We start from the raw sequence: 21,893 nt of genomic DNA, 5'->3' as shown, positions 1-21,893 counted from the left end.
GGGAAATCTGTGCTAATCCAGAGGCCAAGTGGGTAAAAAATGCCATCCAGCACCTGAAGAGAAGGAGGCAGTTTGGGAGAACTTCCCCTTAACAAGGCTGATCGCTCCTCGGCTCTTTTTTGGCTCCCGGGAGGTGCTGGCTCTGCTCTATTTATATAAAATATTTGTTACTGTTAAATTTATGGCGTCTGTAGTTTACTAGAACCAGTTGTGTCATGTGTCGTGGTGTCCTCTGCCCAGTTCAATGGTTTTAAGGCCCAGGTTGGTCCTCTCTGATGGAGGGACTTTGGTGGGTCATGTGACAGTCCCTGATGGGTTATTAGACTTTGGTGGGTCAGGTGACTTCTGGGTGGATCTGGAAACCAGTGAGAGGAAATGTTCCGTTTCCCTTAGCCCTGGTGAAAGGGGGTCGGTCCCTCACCCTGAGACTGAGAGGCAGCCTGCCTAGGACAGCTACAGCATGTTTGGTGGCAGTCCAAGTTCCAGCACGGCAGACCTGGAAGGACCATCCCTAGCGGTCCTCCTGTGCTAGTAGAGCCCTGGCTTCTCCACTGAGGCTGCCAAGGGAGATGATAATTGGTTCCAGCTGTGCCGTGGCACACACACTTATTCACATGACTTGCATCTGGATCGGGTTTAGTAGTGAGGCCACATCTGGAATCCTGCGTCCAGTTCTGGGGCGCCCGTTACAAACAGGTTGCGGACACTTTAAAGAGAGTCCAGCGGAGGGCAACCAAAATGGTTAGGGGGCTGGAGCACAGGATTTATGAGGAGAGGCTGAGGGATTTGGGCTTGTTCAGTCAGCAGAAGAGAAGAGTGAGGGGAGATTTGCTAGCAGCCTTTAACTTCCTGAAGGGAGATTAGAAAGCGGATGATGAGAAGCTGTGTTCAGCAGTGACAGATGGCAGAACAAGGAGCAACGGTCTGAAGTTATGGAGGGGGAGGTCTAGGTTGGATATTAGGAAAAACTATTTCGCTAGGAGGGTGGTGAAGCACTGGAGCAGGTTACCAAGCTTACCCGAAATAGGTTCCCTATCTCCATCCCTAGCGCTTTTTTAAGTCCCGACTTGACAAAGCCCCGGCTGGGATGATTTAGTTGGGGTTGGCTCTTTGGGGAGGGGGTTGGTCTTGATGACCTCCTGAGGTCCTGGCTCTCATAACGCTGGCTCAGGCTGCTCCCAAACGCTGGTGCCTGAAATCAGGAGCCCAACCAAATTCACCCATGATCCATCGAGACTGGAAGGGGCGTTCAGCTGAGACCAAGTGTTACGGATAAAGTCAGACTCACATCCTGGGTCCATTTCCAGGGGTTGGGCTGGGACCCAGCATTGCTAGAGCACACACCCCATTGCTGGATGGGTCAGGGGCCTGGTGTGCAGAATTTAAATGAGGACAGGCTAGACCCGAGGGGGTCTATGCCAGGCTCGGCTGCAGGAGTGTTGAGATCATCGCCAGCTGGCAGACGGGCATTTGGCAGGAGGGAGTCACTGAAATCCAGGGATACGACTTGTCTACCAGCCTGTCCCTGGGCTGGCACTAGGGAGCTGTTAGCTGTTGCTTTCTATAGAAGCCATTAGGTGGCCACTGAGCGTTTATGAGTCTAAAGCACTCCTCTTCCTCACCTGCCTCTGTGGGAACCACAGTGTGAATGGGCTGCTCAGCCCCACACCTGAGGTTAGGGTTTGTGGCCTACCAAAGCACCAAATCACGGCAACAGCTCAGAGGGTTCCGTGCCATGCAGCAAGATTTAAGGACAGTGGTCTCGGTCTGCCATCACAAATGTCTAGCAAGGCTGAGACCCCATCTCCCCGCCCCACACCCTGCTAAACCTGCATAAAACTGCCCTGGCTTTGCTGGCCGGAAGGAAGGGAATGAGGACATGGGAACTGGGGCGGTTGACAGAGGGCGACTTGAAAGAGGAGAGTGTAAGAGCCACAGCTGATGTAGCTCAGCGTTGTGTCATTGACTACAGTGCAACTAGGCGGCTTCATACCCCTTGGAATGTGGGCCAATGGTTCCCTTAAAAGGAGAGGTGGAAAAAGTACCCACAAAGTTACTTGAGTAAAAGTGTAGCAGCCGGGGTGGTGGTGGTGGTACTTAAGTACAAGTCGCCAGTGTTCCCCTGGAAAACTACTTGAGTAAAAGTACACACACAAACACACATTACATCTTTATTATACTCAAGTGAAAGCAGCTGCACTTTTACTCAAGTAATATTTTGGGTGCTTTTCCCACCTCTGCTGAAAAGTTAACAGGGTGCATACCCCATCTGCCAGGCCCCTCGTCTCTGTCACCACCTCAGTGGGATGTTGCAGTGTTTCGCAACCTTTTTTTTTTTTTTTTTTTTTTTTTTAATAAAAGACCCCTTTAAAAATTACCCCCAGTACCTACAGTTTTCAGACACACAATTTTTTTTTCTAGCATTTCAACATATTTGTTGTAACTTTGCCGTCGTGCCGATGCGTGTGCGAAAAGGATAAATAAAAAAAATTACATGAACATAAAGGACGTCCACTTTTTTAATTCTTTGAGAAAAAGGTTGAGAAACACTGAGTTCAGGTACCCTCTGAGTAGCCCCCACCCCACCTCCCCGCCTGTACATGTATCCCTGGTTGAGAACCACTTGTGTGTTGTATCCTTCCCCTGTGTTTGTACCCTTATTCAGTGAGCTTTATGGGACAGGGGCTACCTATGCCACAGTATGTGGAATCCACCCGGTGACGTCTGCAAGTCAGACAACAGCGTCGGTTGGAAATGTGTCAATGGAGCATGTTATTCACTGGAAATGCCCTTTCATCCCTATTTGCAGGAAGGTGTCAAGTTCAGTGAGTGTTATTTTTGGCCCCATGGGGGCAGGGAGGGGCCATTTTACTCAGAGGCAAATGTTCTAGTTGCTCCTGCTTGGAATGGTGCGTTTCTCTGGTGTTTCAAAACGACCTTGTTTTGCAGTTGATCTAATGGGCCCATGAAACCCCACCGATGTAGGGCCAGACAGGGGCCTCGAGAGATCTTGAAATCCTGCCTCTCCAGGCTGGGCAGGACCAGGTAAACCTGACCTAGATCGTCCCTGCCCATTGTTTGTCCAACCTTTTCTTACAAACCTCCAGTGCTGGGGAATCTGTTTATACCCCTGGGAGAAGCAATCGGCTTTCAGCTGCGGCTCTCCTTGTCACAGTCCCCTGCTACCTGCCAAGTAAGGAAAAGGTTTTATAATTTAGGTAATTGCCACACTGGCAAATTCCATGAACCTCTGGCTTGTCCCCAACTCCTATTTGCACCCTAGGTTTTCCCCTCGTTTTATCATGGAACAGGAGCAGGGGGTGGGAAAACCAGCTTTACACACCCACGTGATGAAAATTGAAACCACTTGTTCAATAAAGGCTGGGAGCTGCAGGCTGCCTCTAGTTCTTGGAATGCTTCTGCGGAGGCTGGATGAGTCCAGGAAGGTGCCAAGTATAATACTAAGAAATCCTCTCTGATTAGCAGCTTCTCTCTTTCTCCTGCTGGCCCCTGCTCGCTGGAAGATGAAGGGCCCGTCCGTTGTGTCTTGTTTCCTGCTAGTGCTGGTGACGACCTGGAATTTGGACAAGGGAGTGGAAGGTGAGCCCTGAGCGCTTTCACTACCAAAGGGTAGAGCAGGTTTCCTGGGACTATGCGGTTGAAACAGTCGTGGTCTGGCTGTGCAGTGTCAATTTGGAAAACTCCGACTCTGTTCAGGAAGGAACAAGCCTGGTGTTCGCGGGGCGATCGCTCTCCTGCCCAGCAAAGAAATCCAGCAAGCTGGGATGATTGTTTTCTGAGTCAGGAAAGAGAAAGTTACAGGTTCAGCCAGCCTGTGTCGGATAAACGGCGCAGTCAGACACATGGCTGCACTCCCACAGGCAGCCAAAAGGAAAAGGCAGGAGAGGCTTGTAAGGATCGATGGGAACTGTTCAAAAGCAGCTGCTAGGGCCAGGCACTCAGGTGGACCCCAAGCAAGGATGTGTGTGCATCTGGCTGCCTGAATAGCATGTGTGCAAGTTAACTAGGGGTAAGTCGGCCAACCAGTAAGCGACTAAGAGCCAAAACAGCTGTGCACAGAGTATGAGCAGCACAAATTGTATATTTATTTTATAAAGCTATATATCTATCTATAGCAATAGATAGATAGATAGATAGGTAGATAGATAGATAGATAGATAGATAGGCATCCCCAGCCTCCCATTGTAACCCAATCCCCCCCTCCCCCAGAGCCAGGCACCCCCAGCCCCTGCTCTAACCCAACGCCCTCTCCCCTGCTCCAGAGCCAGGCACCCCCAGCCCCTGCTCTAACCCAATCCCCCTCCCTTCCTCCAGAGCCAGGCACCCCCAGCCCCTGTTCTAACCCAATCCCCCTCCCCTCCTCCAGAGCCAGGCACCCCCAGCCCCTGCTCTAACCCATCCCCTCCCCTCCCCCAGAGCCAGGCACCCCCAGCCCCTGCTCTAACCCAATCCCCCTCCCCTCCTCCAGAGCCAGGCACCCCCAGCCCCTGCTCTAACCCATCCCCTCCCCTCCCCCAGAGCCAGACACCCCCAGCCCCTGCTCTAACCCATCCCCTCCCCTCCCCCAGAGCCAGACACCCCCAGCCCCTGCTCTAACCCACCCCCCTCCCCTCCTCCAGAGCCAGGCACCCCCAGCCCCTGCTCTAACCCACCCCCCTCCCCTCCTCCAGAGCCAGGCACCCCCAGCCCCTGCTCTAACCCATCCCCCTCCCCTCCTCCAGGGCCAGGCACCCCCAGCCCCTGCTCTAACCCACCCCCCTCCCCTCCTCCAGAGCCAGGCACCCCCAGCCCCTGCTCTAACCCACCCCCCTCCCCTCCTCCAGAGCCAGGCACCCCCAGCCCCTGCTCTAACCCATCCCCTCCCCTCCCCCAGAGCCAGGCACCCCCAGCCCCTGCTCTAACCCATCCCCCTCCCCTCCTCCAGAGCCAGGCACCCCCGGCCCCTGCTCTAACCCATCCCCCTCCTCCAGAGCCAGGCACCCCCAGCCCCTGCTCTAACCCATCCCCCTCCCCTCCTCCAGAGCCAGGCACCCCCAGCCCCTGCTCTAACCCATCCCCTCCCCTCCTCCAGAGCCAGGCACCCCCAGCCCCTGCTCTAACCCATCCCCCTCCCCTCCTCCAGAGCCAGGCACCCCCGGCCCCTGTTCTAACCCATCCCCCTCCCCTCCTCCAGAGCCAGGCACCCCCGGCCCCTGCTCTAACCCAATCCCCTCCCCTCCTCCAGAGCCAGGCACCCCCAGCCCCTGCTCTAACCCATCCCCTCCCCTCCTCCAGAGCCAGGCACCCCCGGCCCCTGCTCTAACCCAATCCCCTCCCCTCCTCCAGAGCCAGGCACCCCCAGCCCCTGCTCTAACCCATCCCCCTCCCCTCCTCCAGAGCCAGGCACCCCCAGCCCCTGCTCTAACCCAATCCCCCCTCCTCCAGAGCCAGGCACCCCCAGCCCCTGCTCTAACCCATCCCCCTCCCCTCCTCCAGAGCCAGGCACCCCCAGCCCCTGCTCTAACCCATCCCCTCCCCTCCCCCAGAGCCAGGCACCCCCAGCCCCTGCTCTAACCCATCCCCTCCCCTCCTCCAGAGCCAGGCACCCCCAGCCCCTGCTCTAACCCATCCCCCTCCCCTCCTCCAGAGCCAGGCACCCCCGGCCCCTGTTCTAACCCATCCCCCTCCCCTCCTCCAGAGCCAGGCACCCCCGGCCCCTGCTCTAACCCAATCCCCTCCCCTCCTCCAGAGCCAGGCACCCCCAGCCCCTGCTCTAACCCATCCCCTCCCCTCCTCCAGAGCCAGGCACCCCCGGCCCCTGCTCTAACCCAATCCCCTCCCCTCCTCCAGAGCCAGGCACCCCCAGCCCCTGCTCTAACCCATCCCCTCCCCTCCTCCAGAGCCAGGCACCCCCAGCCCCTGCTCTAACCCATCCCCCTCCCCTCCTCCAGAGCCAGGCACCCCCAGCCCCTGCTCTAACCCAATCCCCCCTCCTCCAGAGCCAGGCACCCCCAGCCCCTGCTCTAACCCATCCCCCTCCCCTCCTCCAGAGCCAGGCACCCCCAGCCCCTGCTCTAACCCAATCCACCCCCCTCCTCCAGAGCCAGACACCTCCAGCCCCTGCTCCAAACCAATGCCTGGGACTCGCTAGAGCTGCCGCCGCCACAGCCACATGCTTCTCCCTCCGGGCACTGGGGCGCCTGTGCACAGCAGCAGTGAATAGTCTGGGTGCGCAGCTCTGAAGAGGAGCTGCATTTCACTGAGCAGCCAGCCGCATGCAGCTTGGGAGCCATGGGCCGGCCAGCCCTGGGCTAAGTGCTCACCTCTCAATGCACTTACCACGGTTTTGCACACGGGTCTGGGGCATGTGCTTGTGGTAAAGATCTGTGCACCCCAGGGTCTGAAAATCTGCCCCATTATCTGCATAAGGCTCTTATCAGACAGTAGGAGGCTGTGTTAGAGAAGGCTGGTGACATTTGAACGTGGGTGTGAGTTTAATCTATATAACGGTGAGTGAGTGCGCACACACGGGCCTGCCTCTCCATGGTGGGACTCTCCTACACAAAGAAATCAGGCTGAGGCCCACAGAGCTCAAGAGAAATGTACCAGGGCTTGACAAGGCAGAGCTCTCTGCTGGAACCGAGCCTGGCTTCCATGAGGCAAAGATACAGAGGTGGCTGCGTTTACTCTGGTACATCTCACACGACAATGGTTGATGGCTGGGCCGAGCTTAACAGGACCGGAGGCTGAATTTTTTTACCAGGGGCCCCCACAGAAGAGCTGGTTTGGAGACTGAGAAATACCAGGTGGTTTAAAACCCTTGGCGGTGTATGTAATGCTACAATCTTCTCTGTGCTTTCACTGGTCTCTGTGGGGTTGCAAAATCTGTGTCCTATCAGAAGTAGCTGGGATCTCTATGATACTCCTTTAGGGCTGGTTAAAAACAAGCAGATCCTTAGCATCTTAAAGATTAACGACTGTATTAGGAATGAGCTTTCGGGCCTAAGACCCATTTTATCAGATTTGCAGCCAAATAAGAATCCCGAGTTTATGCAGCAGGGAGGGGCCTGTCAGCTGTCATTAATAGTTGCTGTGGAAGGCGTAATTAGGTGAACTGGGCTGGCTGCCAGTCCTGCGAATAGCAAAGGTGGGGAAATTGCCCGTGTGATGTGGAAGAGAATTGAGATCTCGGTTAAGCCCCAGGTTAAACGTGTCAAACTTGCAAATGAATGCCAAGCCGGTTGGCTCCCTGTGTCATCTAGTGGTAGAATCCTTTCGTAGCAAGCTGGCCACTTCCAGGTCCGTTACTCAATGTCCTGGGAGGTTTAGGGGTATTCAGATGTCTGATTGGTGTCCGTTCACCCTTTGGCGAAGGGTTTGCCCAATGTACATGGCGGAGGGGCATTGCTGGCACAATGATGAATAGCACATTAGTGAGTGTGCAGGTATCTGAGCCCCTGGTACTGTGGTTAGGGCCAGTGCGGGTGTCTCTAGTATAGGTGTGTGGACAGAGCTGGCAAAGGGGTTTGTTGCAGGGATAGGTGCGTGGCTTAGTGTTTCCGTGGTGCGGTGTGTGTGCTGGTGAGTATTGTCTTGTGGGGGGGCGGCTGTCTGTAGGCGAGGACAGGCCTGTCACCCGGGGCTGAGAGAGTGAGGGACCGTGTTCCAGGACAGGCTTCTGATTGTAGATTGCAGGGGTGGGCAAACATTTTTGATGGGGGTGGGCACTCTATGACTTGATAAGTGGGCAAGGGCTGCTCTTTTCCAGCCAATGGGAGCTATGACATTTTTTGCCTGCCCCTGCTTTAGGGGCTCCATCTGGGAGTTAGAGATTCATCTAAACCAATGATAGCGAGTGAGCCTCATTTCCGTCCCAAGACCTCTCTACCCAACTAACTGGGACCCCATCTAACAACAAGGTCTGTGCATGGCAGGGTGGCCCTGGCCTCCAGGCTGGGAACCTTTAGATGGGACCATCCTACAGAGATCTACAGCAATGATCAATTTCTCTATTAAATTCCATAATGGGGCTGAACACAACTACGGAAAGGTTCTTGTGTGCTGTTAAATTTGGCCTTTTCCAGAAGGCTTCTCCTGGTGGCTGTGAATGTGTGTTGGGATTTGTTTTGCTTTAATAGGTTTCAACTTATCCATCATGGTGATCTTTTCTTATTTTGTGACACAGTTTCTGTCTTTCTTGCTTCATTCCTGGCCATAAGGAAGCTGTCTAGCTGCAGCTGTCTGCACTAAGCAGAGACTGAACTGTGGCTAACTCTCTTTGGTAAGGCTCCAGTCAAGAAATTATAATAAGAGAGAGAGGAGTGAGCTGCCAAGCTGGGCTGTGTGCCAGGGCAAGAACTTGTTCAAAGCCAGGCATGTCAGATCCAGGGTTTTAGCTTGTCCAGAAGAGCCAGATCCTGGAATGGGAAGGTCCCAGTTCACAGTTTGGGTCCATCCTGTTTCTATTGCTGATTGAAAGAATCACTCAGATTTTTGTCCATAAGTTACGGAGATATGGATGGATCCTTGGACTATAAGATGGATAGAAAGCTGGCTTGACGGTCGGGCCCAACGGGTAGTGGTCAATGGCTCAATATCTAGATAGCGGTCGGCTTCAAGGGGAGTGCCGCAAGGCTCGGTTCTGGGGCCAGTGTCATTCAACATCCTTATTAATGACCTGGATGAGGGACTGGGTTACACCCTCAGCAAGTCTGCAGTTGACATAAAACTGGGGGGGGCGGGGAGAGGTAGATACGTTGGAGGGTAGAGAGAGAATCCAGAGTGACCTGGATAAATTGGAGGACTGGGCCAAAAGAAATTGGATGCGGTTCAACAAGGAGAAGTGTAGAGTCCTGCACCTGGGGGCGGAAGAATCTCAAGCATTGTTACAGGCGGGGGACCGACTGGCTCAGCAGCAGTACGATGGAAAGGGACCTAGGGGTTATGGTGGATGAAAGGCTGGATATGAGTAAACAGGGTGCCCTTGTAGCCAAGAAGGCTAATGGCATACTGGGGTGCATTAGGAGGAGCATTTCGAGCAGATCTAGAGAAGTGGTTATTCCCCTCTATTCGGCACTGGTGAGGCCACATCTTGAATATTGTGTCCAGTTTTGGGCCCCCCAGTATAAAAAGGATGTAGATTTGCTGGAGCAGGTTCAGCGGAGGGCAACAAAAATGATTAAGGGTCTGGAGCGCAAGACCTATGAGGATAGGCTGAGGTATTTGGGCTTGTTTAGTTTACAGAGGAGAAGACTGAGGGGTGATTTAATAGCAGCCTTCAACTTCCTGAAGGGGAGCTCTAAAGAGGAGGGTGAGAAACTGTTCTCAGTGGTGATGGATGGCAGAACAAGGAGCAATGGTGTGAAGTTGAAGAGGGGGAGGTGTAGGTTGGATATTAGGAAAAACTATTTCACCAGGAGGGTGGGGATGCACTGGAATGCGTTGCCTAGAGAGGTGGTGGAATCTACATCCCTAGTGGTTTTTAAGTCCTGTCTTGACACAGTCCTGGCTGGGATGACTTAGTGGGGGTTGATCCTGTTTTAGGCAGGGGGCTGGACTAGATGGCCTCCTGAGGTCTCTTCCAGCCCTGTGATTCTGTGGTTCCCACTGTTTCAGGGGGGTTTAAGGGTCATGGAATACAGTAACCAGCAGGGAGGAATCACTAGCGCAGGGCCGGTATACCACCCTATGTGGCCCCTTGCTGACCCGAGTGGAGGGGCATGTTAGGCCCAGGAGGAGTTAAGAGAGGTGGGCTTGTACCACTAGGAATTACAGGAGTCCTGGGTTGAGGGTCACCTAGCTAACCCTGGAGCAGCCATTACCCAGGCAGTCTAACTGAAAGCCACTTTCCTTCTTGTCTGTCGGTGTGGCAGCACCTGAGAGCCTGGTTCAGACTCTACCTGAGTGCGATTTAGGCCCACTGACCTTGTTGTGCATGGGGCCGTTGCAGCCACCCGTTGCTGTCTCCAGATGACTTTCTTGACTTAACCCTTGTGCTCAGGACAGAACTTCTAGCTGACCCCAGGAGTTCCCCATTTATCCTTCAAGCTCAGTAGATCTTGTCCACCTTGTCTGATGTCTTCCTCTTCTGCGTTCGCCTTGCGGGTTCCATCAGAGGGCTTGGCAGGCTACCCTAGAGGATGATTTTGCGAGGCATAAATACAGACCCAATAGCTGTTACTTTGGCTATCAAGCTGATACTTGGATTTAAGCATGACAATCACACTTAGCAAAGCCTAGCTTTATAGTAGCACCTTCCCGCAAGATTTGCCACAACTATGGTAGCAATAATGGTACAAATGGTCAGCTTCTCTCATACAACTTCACACCCAGAGCTAAACACAGGCATAGACAGGCTGTAGTGTAGTTACGAGCAAGGTTCAACCCACCACAGAATCAATCACAGAATCATAGGGCTGGAAGGGACCTCAGGAGGGATCCACCACCAGATACATCTGTTGAGAGCAAACAGCCCAAGACCTGAGATTCACCTCCTGGTTCTGTTCATACATTGCTTTCTCGGCCTGAACTCACCCATTAAACACCCCAGGCTGGTGTCGCCTCACTCAGGTTGCAAGGGCTGGACATTTGCTAGCTCAGCCTGGAGTCCGAGCTGTCAGGCCCCACAAAGGAGGAAGGTCCCAGAACCTGGACTCCAGTCCATCCCAGTTTTCAGTCCTGCAGTGTGAGGCAGCTGATCCAGTCCACTGTAGACGTATTCCCACTGGCTAAGGGTAAGATTGCCCTCCCCGCGCTTTGCTCCTGCAGACAAGCACTTAACTCTGTGGGTAAACCTCTCACATACCAAGGGATATTCCAAGCATTGCCGACTGAAGGTGGTCTTTCAGGTTGCACCTTTGATGCCTATATCGTACTTAACAACAGCAAGCATTTCTGTAACCTCCTTAAAATGAAAATAACCAGCCACGTCACCCTATTCCCTCTTTGCCTATTTGGAGTAGGGTGTAAATCATTGATGAAGAGAGGAACAACTATCATAAGGAAGTTGCTGGGTGGAAGCAATCACTTTTGTTTTACGTCAGTCCAAATAAAGGATTGTGTTTCAACAGGTAAAGAGCAATGGTTGATTGAACAGTGACTCTGTAAGAGGGGAGAGAGAGCGCGTGTGTGGATTTTAACCCTCCGATTTGAGAGCTGCTGAAGAGCTAGGTGTAAGCTGGACGTCTTGTCCCTCCACAGCCTGCACAAGCACAAAATCCCTATAGGCCAAGCACCACCTTAACCCAGGGAAGGAGACTTATTTGACTTACTTAAACCCTTGTGCTCCGGGTGGACCATAGGTCATCTACAAGTCTCCTCCGCTTCACTCTGTCTCAGGTCAAATGGTCCCAGGAGCACCCCAGTTGTTGTCCTTCAACCTCAATACATCTTCTCCCTGTTGTCCGAGGTCTTCCTCTTTTGCGCTTTTGGGGAGGGAGAGGAGACTGGAAAACCCTGTGGGCAGCCGTGACACCACAGGGAGCCATGCGAGACAGGCCCATCTCCCGGGGGGGACCCGGGAGCTGACTCCCACACAGCTGACCTAGTTCCCCAACCTCAAGGCAACGTCCCCTGGAGATCACCCCCTGCTGATCCAAACAGATACCCCCTCACCCACCTTCTCTCTGGAGAGCAGGTTTGCTCAGTTTATACATCAAATGATGATGGGCCAGATCCCCTATAGGTGTAACTCACAGCTGCTGTATTGACGTCAAGGGAACTGCGCTGATTTAGCCTGTCAGGATCTGGCCTGATGATTCCCAGCTGCCTGTACCAGAGACTCTAGCTGCAATCAGTGCTATGGGAACTGCGGTGGACTTCTCCTCCATTCCCAGCTGGTTTTGGCTCTACGGTGCTAAGACAAAAGAGAAGCTTGGTTCTCACTTAGGAGCTCTAACTGCAAGGCACACAGGAAATGCCTAATGCTTGGTAGTTTATGGTGGACAGCCAGTAAGTAGCCTCAGTCAGGTCAATGGACTTGCTTGCCTGAATAAATTTGTCCCAGTGCGAGGAAGGCCCACAGGGGGCCAAGGTGCTATTGCTACAGTCATTTTGCAGCGTTGCGTTGCAGTAACCCTGTCGTAACGCCTACCTGTGATGTTTCCACAGCTTATATCTAAGCATGGACAATAGTCATGCAGAAACTCACCAAAGGGCTTCAAAGGTGCTGGCTTCACACCTTCCCCCAGCTGACAGGGAGCGCTCTCATAGCATAAAAATGGAAGGGACCTCATGCGGTCATCCAGTCCAGACCCTTGCCCACGCAGCAGGACCTATCACCATCCCTAACAGACTTTTGTTTTAATATAACCTGCTCCACACCCATGAAATGCCCCTTCAAGGACCGAGCACCCAACCCTGCATTTAGGAGGCCTCTGCGTTAACCATTGAGCTATTCTGCCCCCAAGTGAAGGCTCCCAGACAGAGGACAGGTATGTTTGCACTGTGATGAAGGTTGACCCAGTCACAGTTGATCTCCCAGGGTCTGATTTCTCATGCATGGCAGAGGCATGCGAAATCAAACTATCTAGGGTTGGCAGCTCACCCCCATGCTCCTCAATCTCGCGAGGTGCACAGGAGGCCAATGGGAGTGTTTCTCCCGTCGACCTCGCTCTGTGAGGAAGCCCAGGCAAGCTGATTGTAGCTAAGTTGATTCTAGCACAATTGCTGTAGCTAGAATTGCGTAGCTATAATCAGCTTTAATGCCTCGTGTAGACCTGGCCTGTGTCTACGGAGCAGCTGGGAAGGTTCTGCCTATCTCTGGTAGTGTGTGTGCATGAGTCAGCTGTGCTTGAGCTCCTGTGCTAAAAACAAGCATGAGGCACAAATGCCACCTCCGGCTCGGCTCCTGACTCCAAGCCTGTCCAGAACCACGGGCGTGTACTCGGACGCCGCAGCCACGTGGCTCTTCTTAGCCTGCTAGCTGTTGTGGAGTAAGTGCTTCTGCAGCTATTCCACAAGGGAAGCAGCCTTGCTGCTTCTCTGTAGCCATACCCCATATGGCGATGAGCAGCTATCTAAAAGCCTAGATTAACAGGAGAGGTGGGGGAGATCTGGGGGGAGCCATTGGTGAGGAAAAGGAGATGGACAATCTGCTACTGACAGCAGTAGAGCTGGCTTCCCCCAGGCCGCCAGGATTTTGTGGGTGATCAAGATAATCTTTGAGCTCTTCTTCAGGTATGGGACATGGAGGTGTCATGGCTACATGCAAAGAGGAGTTCCTTGTTTAGTATAAGCAGTTAACGCATATCTCCAGGGACTATTGGAGGTGAAGTGGCCGGTTAGGAGCTCTCCAGTCGGAGGAAGGAAGGGGGCCGGGAGTAGAGGTGGGTGGGAAGAGAGCTGTGAGTACAATACAGATTGTTGCAATGAGCCATAACTCTCCATTCAGTCCAAGATGTTGTGCGTCTAACGTTTCCACCATGGGCCTAGAACTTAGTTACAAGAAGAGTAAAAAAATATTTTTAAAAAGTGCACAGCCGTTAGATCCCACTTCCCAAACCATAAAACAATAAAGCCTAACGGATCTTGCTAAACCTTACCCTACTTACAGAAGACTGACGGGGCTGTTTTTGGAGAGGGATATTCTGCGTCTGTCTCCCTCATGGCTGGAAAGAAGGAAAAAAGAACAGAAAACAAAAAAAGGGAGAAGCCAAAATTTAATTTTTACCTACATTCCTATAGGCCAACCCCACCCGGCTAAGGAGGTTAACCCTTTTACTCCCAGGCTTCTGGCTAACCCTTATAATTATAACAGGTGGCCAGCAACGTTCGGCGTCCCGCCTCCAGCCGGCGGCTCGCCGACTGACCCGCTGCCACCCGTTTGCTTTCGCCTTGGCTTACGACGATTTTGTTTCCCCATTAGGACAACCCCAAGCTCACGTGAGGTGCACAAAGTTATGTACCAAATTTTCAGAAAAGAAGATACCCCTGAAACTGTTGAAGTCCTATAGGAAGACAGAGCCATCATGTCCTAAAACTGCTATCATGTAAGTACTCTTCTACCATTTGTTCTTTTCGTGTTGAACTCGGAAGGGATGAATTGAATTGACGGTTCTGAGAATAAAGGGCCCCAACCCTACAAAGAGCTTTGTTTGCGTACAAAGGGCACTTTGGAAACCACCTACAGGCTGTTGTGTTAGGGGCTGTAATCCCCCACAGGTGGCCTCAAACCTGTGCCCTCTTGAGTATGGAGCAGGGGCCTCCACCGGCTCTCAGCTAAAGCTGTAGAGGAGACTCGGTCATTCTCTTCTAGACATGGTCTAGGTGCCACTACGTGGCCTAGTGACGCCCCTCTAGGTGTGTGGGTTACACATGCGGAGGGGGGACAGTCCCTGCCCCGTACAGTGAGGTCAGTGTGACTGTGTCGCTGGGGGGGGGGTGCGTTACCCCCAGCAACATGCTGACCCTCACAGGAGGTTTTGGGCGAAACTCAAACATTTCTGAGGAAAATGGACATTTTCTGAAAAATGACCCCCCAGGTTCTAGTCAGGAAAGCTGAGGTCTGTTCCCCAGTTGGTGCCTCTCCCCGCTCTCTTGAGCTGCTTCGTCTGCTCAGCTCCTAAGCTTACTGGGCCGTGGGACCGTCCACGTACCCCAGGGAACCATGCTCTCAGGAGGAGCCTCTGGCTGCTAAATAATAAACCACAATCTGGTGGCTACTGAGGCACCAAAATGGAGCTCCCTGATGCCACACTGGCAGCCTTTTTACCGAGGCCCAATTGTGCCGTGAGCGTTCCACTCTGGCCGTAGGAGCTGGGGCCACCTTTCCCTTAAGTTTCCATGGCAACAGGATCGGACCCTGTCTCTGATTACGCCATCGGCCCCTTTGTCTTCCTGGAGAGCAGCCTCAGGTGACCACCGGGTCAACAGCCCCCTTTCAAAACAATCACTTTAACAGAGAACGGGAAAACAAAAGTCCGTCCTCAGGAAATTAGTCATTGGCTCGGATTATGATTGCCGCTCCCAGGGGAGCTGATCGCCACCTCTAGAGTGTTTAGGAAAGTTTCACCAGCCTCTGCGTGGCTGCTTTCATCCAGGCTCGGTGTATTTATTGACTCTTCCTGTCCGTTTCCGATGATTGTTGCTGTTTCTGTTCTCGCTGCAGATTCACTCCTCAGAAGTCTAAAGCTTTTTGTGCTGATCCAGAAGCGAGCTGGGTGAAGCAAGCCATCCAGCACCTAGACAGAGCAAGTGTCCCTCGGAATCCCCCACCCTCAAGCGCCCTCCCTCCTGCAACCACGCCAGACAAGGGGGGTGTTTTTCAGAGACTCATCGATGGGGCTGTCTCTCCCCAGCCACAGGCCCCTGAATCGGTCAATCCTATTCACGGGGCTGGCACAACAGTCTCGCAAGCAGTGCGTGTTACAGGGCGGAAGACGGACGCGCCCAGCCTAGTCACACTGACTGTGCAAGAGACCACAGGGTCCTCTGTAAAAGCCTCCTCTGCATTCCAAGAGACCTTTCCTCCCCATCCTACCCACCCTGAACCTTTTGCCACCAGCAGTGAAGTTTCCATAGGATTTATCACAACACCACAAGTGGCTGTCCCAGGCAGCCCCTCCAGCAGCTTTAATTCAATTTCCACCCCACTCATCAAAAGGCCCGAGAGTGTCCTAGAATCTACAAGCAAGTCCACAGGACTGACTCTGCGTCCAACGACCGAGACTCCTGGCCCTGGTCCCAGAAGGTTTAAATCAACTCTCACCCCAGTCATCAAAAGGCCTGATGGTGTCCTAGAATCTACAAGCAAGTCCACAGGATCAGCTCTGAGTCCAACGACCGAGACTCCTGGCCCTGGTCCCAGCGGACTGAATTCAAATCCCACCCGTATTGGCCAAACGCCTGAGAGTCCCGTACAACCAACATACAAAGCTACAGGTTCCACTCGAAATCAAACAGCTTCCGTACTTGCCAGTGCTCCTGGGACATTAACCACAGATGCTCCATCCACTGTAAATGGCACAGAGATTACAAAGTTTGCCCCTATGGTCCTGACAACAGCTGCAACACTAGAATCCCTTCCCAGCAAGCTGGCTGCAGGCCTTGTGTCTATGGGGCACGTGAATGAGAACTCTACCATGAAACCTACTGCTGTTCGCAAAGGACCCAAGGCCACCAAAAGGTCCACTCTACACCTCACATCTCCTGGAGGAGATATGAGCTCTGTCAGTCGGCAGAGAGGTGATGGAAGAGCTGCTCTTAGTGAGTCGAGCACAGCTAGAGATGGTGATGGAAGAGATGCTCGCGGTACTTCTCGTTCTTTTCCTGAATCCATGACACCTCCGGTAGCGCCAGTCCTTTCTTTCACAAGCTTCCTACAGAGCAGAACCCAGCCGTCGTCGGTATCACCAGAGGTTCTCGCGGAGTCAACGCCCAGCGTTTTGTCTGCCTCCCGAGCCCACCTCCTCAGCCTCGCTTTGCTGGGGAGCATTTTCTGTGTTTCCAGCGTTGCTCTATGGATGTATGTAAGGTCCAAAGAGTGCTCTAGAGAGTCAGCTAAGGAAGCAGTACACACGTGGCTCTTTAAAGAGCAAGGCTTTTGAACTAATGCTACAGAAGACACTGAATTCTTCATGGCACAGACTTGGGCTTCCATCACTAGTAACGGGAGTGCTGGATGTCATTCTAACTGGAAGCTTGCAGGGCAAACCTGGCATTCATCAGTTTGTATTGGATTAAGCCATGAAACAAACCAAGGGAAATGGGCCAAGGCACAGACACCCCAAAGAGACCCACCGCTGCTGAATAAATCATTTTGTTAGTCTTTCAAGCGTTACGTTTCTGTTGCTTTGTTTAGCTGCTGAATGGATGGCCCAAACCTAACCAAACCACTGAGACGGCCAAGGGCCGTGTTTTCAGAACAAGTTAGTTGCCCTCTCTCTTGCATTACTGTATGCCAAGGTAAAAGAAGTCCCAGGGCAGCTCAGGTGGCAAAGACATGTTTTTGGTCTGATATTGGAATAGTGGCATCCTGGCAGGAGCCAGCTAAAACCCCATCCGGGGTGCTGAAGCTGAACGTTATACCCTCTCGAGCCTGTCTCTGTCTTAAGAGCGTGGTCCCAAACGTTGCTCGTCATCGTTCTGTTGCTGAATGGCCTGTATCTCTGAGTCCCCATGTGGTGCTACTGTAGTCCAATTTGCTTGAGTGATACCTGAGTTGCTGGTGGTTCCGGTCTCCAAGGATGAAGCATGCCACTAGGTGTTACCAGCCTCGACCATCTTGAGTCCTGTAAGGTGGCTGCCTGTGGATCCAGATTTAGGACGCTAAATGGCCACCTTAGGCAACACTTAATGACTTAATTTTCACAGTGGGTGAGCACTCACAGCTTGGTGCCTGTGAAAAATCAGACCATGGTTGGGTAAAACAGGAGTTCAGGTGTCCACAATGGATTCAGGTGCCCACACTGAAAACCTGGGATCATTGCTAATCAAATCTCTCCTCCAGCCATCGTCCCTGGACTTATCTGTTCCCAGCACAGATGCGATGTTACAGAATGGAGCCATACCGTCGTCTGTATAACAAAGATCCATTGTGGTACCTGGGAACCAAAGAAGCCACCAGACAACAAGCAGCTAGGGAGTTTTCTTTTCACGTGGAATGGATGGGCACTCTGCTTGGTGAGCCATTCTGTTTGCCAGTTCAAAAGGCAATGCCTGGGTAATGTACGCTCAGAACATGGAGTAATTACTGCTGGAATGGAAGAAAACCTATGTAATAGTGTCTTGTCTGGAGCAGAGGTGAATGCTGGCTGATCCAGAGGAATGTAAAACTCCTGCACTGAGGCACCTACGTATGTCTTTGGGGCAGGCTTACCTATAGCACCTATCAGCATATCAAAACACTGATAGCAACACCGAAAGCATGAACCAAATGGTTACTGACCTGCACATGTTTAGACATTACAGAATCTACGATGGGGGATATTTTATCCCTGTGGCTCAAACCTGAAGGTACCTGCCCCAGTTGTTATTGTCTTCACTCAGGACAAATTCCCATTGACCTTTGCAGGATACATCGATCACAGGCAATCCGGTCCTGCTCATATTGGGTATGTCTACACAGCAAATGTATTTCAGAGTTACAGCCACTATTTCAAAATTACTTTGCGAGCATCTACACAGCAAAACTGCAATTTTGAAATAGCGGACGGCTTATTTTGAATTCCGTAAACCTCATTCTATGAGGAATAGCGCCTACTCCGAAATAGATATTTCAAAATGGAGCTGCGTAGGCAGGGTATGGGGCTATTTCGAAACAACCTATTCTGGAATAGTTTATTCTGAAATAACACTGCTGTGTAGACCAAGTATGTTGGATTAGATGCACTGCTTCTAGGGGCTCTAATCCAAAATAGGCTCTGTTTTGTGTGGACACGCTATTTCGGAATAAGTTTTGCTTATTTTTGCTAAGTTTTACTTATTTTGGGGCTTCTCTGTAGTGTGGATGTGTTATTCCCGAATAGCTTATTTTGGACTAATAACTCTGGAATAAGCTAGTCCAAAATAACTCTGTAGCGTAGACATACCCATTGACTGCAGTGGAAACAGGTTTTGCCCTCCCAAGCATTAAGGTACATGCGGAAAAAGAAAATAAAACATACGTTAAAAAGCTAAGACATGCATAACATTCAGCGGCTTTGTCGAAGTAACAATATACACCAAGGGCCTGCCAACAGGAGAGCAAGTCAACCACAGCTGCTTCTTTGCTCAGCCTCTGGTAAAGAAAAACCCGACCAGGCATTGGTGAGGAGGCTCCCCCAGTTAAGGACCAGCAGACCTACTGCAGGGGAGCTTTGACCAACCATGAGGTTGTACCAGAAGCTGGGCTGATGGTATTCATCCAAACAATAGCCTTTAAATTAGGTCAGCTTAAGGCAAGGGCAAGCATCCTGTCCCTAGAATCATAGAACACTAGAACAGGAAGGGAACTCGAGAGGTCATCGAGTCCAGCCCCTTGCCGCAATGGCAGGACCAAGTACTGTCTAGACTGTCCCTGGTAGGCGTCTACCTAACCTGCTTTTAAATATCTCCAGTGATAGAGACTCCACAACCTCCCTGGGCAATTTATTCCAGTGTTTGACCACCCTGACAGTTAGGAAGTTCTTCCTAATGTCCCACCTAAACCTCCCTTGCTGCAGCTTAAGCCCATTGCTGCTTGTCCTATCCTCAGAGGCCAAGGAGAACAATTTGTAACTCTCTTTTAGGAACTCGCAAACCGCTATCATGTCCCCCTCTCAGTCTTCTCTTTTCTAAACTAAACAAGCCCAGTTCTTTCAGCCTCCGCTCATCACTCATGTTCTCTAGACCTTTCATCATTCTCGTTGCTCTTCTCTGGACCTTCTCACATTTCTCCACATCTTTCTTGCAATGCGGTGCCCAGAACTGGACCCAACACTCCAACTGAGGCCTAATCAGCACAGAGTAGAGCGGAAGAATGACATTTTGTGTCTTGCGGCCAGCATTCCTGCAGGGCAGCTGTGGAGCAGGTATGAGCCTTAGCGCTGTAGCCTTCGCTACGCCCTCTGTCTACTACTCACTCACTCCCTCTGGGGCGTTGACTGGCCCTGGCTGTGCTAAGGGCCACTTTTCAGCTCAGGGCTGCAAGCATCCGTACTGTGTTGTATAAGGCAGCTAGGGAGTTCTGAGGGCAGCTCACGGGCCAGCATCTTGGTGGGACATTTAAATGGCTTCAAGCGACTAACAGGGAAGCAAGTTTTTTTAAAGCTCTTGCAAATCTGCACTGAGCCTCATCTGCCAACACAGAAACCAGAAGGGAATTTTGCCATTGATTTTATTGGTGCAGGTGTAGAGCTAAGATTTCTTTCAAAAACCCTACTTTATGTCGCACAATGGTCATCTTGGTTGGGTGCAGGTGAGTGTTTGTTATTTTGGGTTGACGTGGCTGGACGTACAGGTTGACCTCTCTTATCCAGCAACCTCAGGACCCGACCGGTGCCAGATGAGCGAATTTGCTGGACCACAGGAAGTCAATATTGTCTGGCAGCTTTACTTACACATCCACTGCTTATGGGGCTCTTAGAAAACATTTAGGGGTAAATTACAGCTAAATAACAGCACAGAACATGGAGAGCCAGGACTGGTGGCTGGCAACAAACTTTATGGGAACACGGGAAAATTGGCCACGCCCACGATAAGTGGTCTTTTGGCTAAATAAAACCATACCCGATTAGGGATGTTCCTGGAGGAGAGGGTTCCAGATTAGAGAGGTCCAACCTGTAGTGGATTTCAGCTACTGTCTTGGTAGTATGTAAAAAGAAAAGCATGAGGACAAAATGAATTATATGTGTTGAGATGCTATGGTGTGCCCTGGACACGTATCGTGGGCTGTTTTTGTATTTTTCTAAGGAAAAACCAATAAAATTCCATGATAAAAGTCGACGTCTTTGTCGGTGGATGTTGTCAGCTGTTGACAATTAAAATCAGTCTCCAGACAAATGAGAAGTGAGTTGGAACTTAAATGACGTAGTGAAATTGTGGCCCTATTGATGTTAATGACAAAGCTCCCGTCGATTTCAATGGGGCGTCTGACCGATTTCATGGCTGGGCCCCACGTAATTGCATTTTAGGGGCCACGCGCTGCCCGGGGGCTGTGCGCAGAAGGTGCTTTTTGCAAGAGGCCTGCATTGCTGCTTCTGGCAAGGAAGAGAGTCAAGAAACCATTTCTACCCCCAGAAACGTGTAACAGCCCAGTCCCTATTCTGCTCAGCCAGCTGGGCCTGGACCCCTACTTAGAAGCTCAGTTAATATCACCGGCAGGCCCGTATGTCACCCACCACACCCCCAGCAACCGGACCTGGCCTTCCCCTCACCACCAGCTCTCCAGTTGGCCCTGCTCCCCTACTCCCCCTTCAGCCCCGCCCTTCCCCCCCAACTTCGCTGCTGCCGGAAGCCACCCCTGTGTGCACCAGGGCCCCTGCTGCCCTCTCCCTCTCCCCCAGAGCTGGTCTTAGGAGTGGGCAAGCTGGGCGGTCACCCAGGGCCACCACTGTCAAGGGGCAGCCAAAAAGCCCTGCCCTGCTTTGCTCCCAGGCGGGTGTTCTGCTCCCAGGTGGCCTCTGCCCGGGGCCACCAATTGGCTACAACCCGCCCTGCTCTCCCCACATCCTACCTGCCCTGTGCGGGGGGGGGGGGCGGGGTCCTGGCAGCCGTGCACCCAGGTCTCTCCTAGCTGCCCCCAGCCCTGGGCGTGCACCGGGGGCTCTCCTGATGGCCCACAGGGCAGGAGAGTCGTGTTCCATCAAAGATTTTCCATCCTTGGCCGGGTTGAATTGTCTCATGGGTGGGTTAAAAATTTCTATGTGCAACACCAACACCCAGGTTGGGCCTGGAGATGCTCCCCCAGCATGAGCAAAAACCCTAGAGAGAACGCTGTGTTGTGACCAGGCCATGCAAGAAAATAGCTGGACCAGGTGTGGAAGAAAATAGCTGAAAATCAGGGTGAGTTAACACGGAGCGATGGGTGGGTCGGTTAGTTAATATGAAAACGAACGCTACTCGAGGAGGTCCTGTTTTACCCTCCTTTTGCGCAACTCAAGCCAGTGCATGCACCCAAAGGCACATTAGCAGCACACAGCTCAGCTTTCAGCTGCTAAGGAAATCTAGGACTCAATTAGAAGTACTCCCAAAAAGCTGGGCTGGAGTGGGGGAGGCGCAGGGGGTGCAGGAGCCAGGGTTGGGGTATATGAGGCGCTCAGGGTATTGGACTGGAGTGTGTAGTGGGTGCAGAAAGTAAGGGCTGGGTGCTGGGGACATGGAGGTGCAGGAATCAAGGTTGGGTTGCAGGAGGGGCGCAGGGCAGGGGGTTGCAAGGTGGGGTGCAGAAATTAGAGTAGGGTGCTGGGGATGTCAGGGGTTCAGGAGCGTGAGAGTGG

At 52.3% G+C, this 21,893-nt stretch overlaps 1 protein-coding gene across 1 annotated transcript; it reads left to right on the top strand.

Moving 5' to 3' along the window:
- The first annotated feature begins 2,755 nt into the window (after window positions 1–2,755).
- Window positions 2,756–20,398, top strand: LOC142020848 (uncharacterized). Its single transcript, XM_075009082.1, has 3 exons — window positions 2,756–3,600; window positions 13,865–13,988; window positions 15,107–20,398. Exons 1-3 carry the CDS (start codon window positions 3,525–3,527, stop codon window positions 16,542–16,544), a joined length of 1,638 nt encoding a protein of 545 aa, XP_074865183.1. The 5' UTR covers window positions 2,756–3,524; the 3' UTR covers window positions 16,545–20,398.
- The last annotated feature ends 1,495 nt before the right edge of the window (window positions 20,399–21,893 follow it).

The sequence above is a fragment of the Carettochelys insculpta genome, chromosome 14 (genome assembly GCF_033958435.1).
Source record: "Carettochelys insculpta isolate YL-2023 chromosome 14, ASM3395843v1, whole genome shotgun sequence".
NCBI classification, from domain to species: Eukaryota; Metazoa; Chordata; order Testudines; family Carettochelyidae; genus Carettochelys; species Carettochelys insculpta.
Note: the sequence above shows the minus strand (reverse complement) of the source record. Positions and strands in the feature narration are given on the sequence as shown.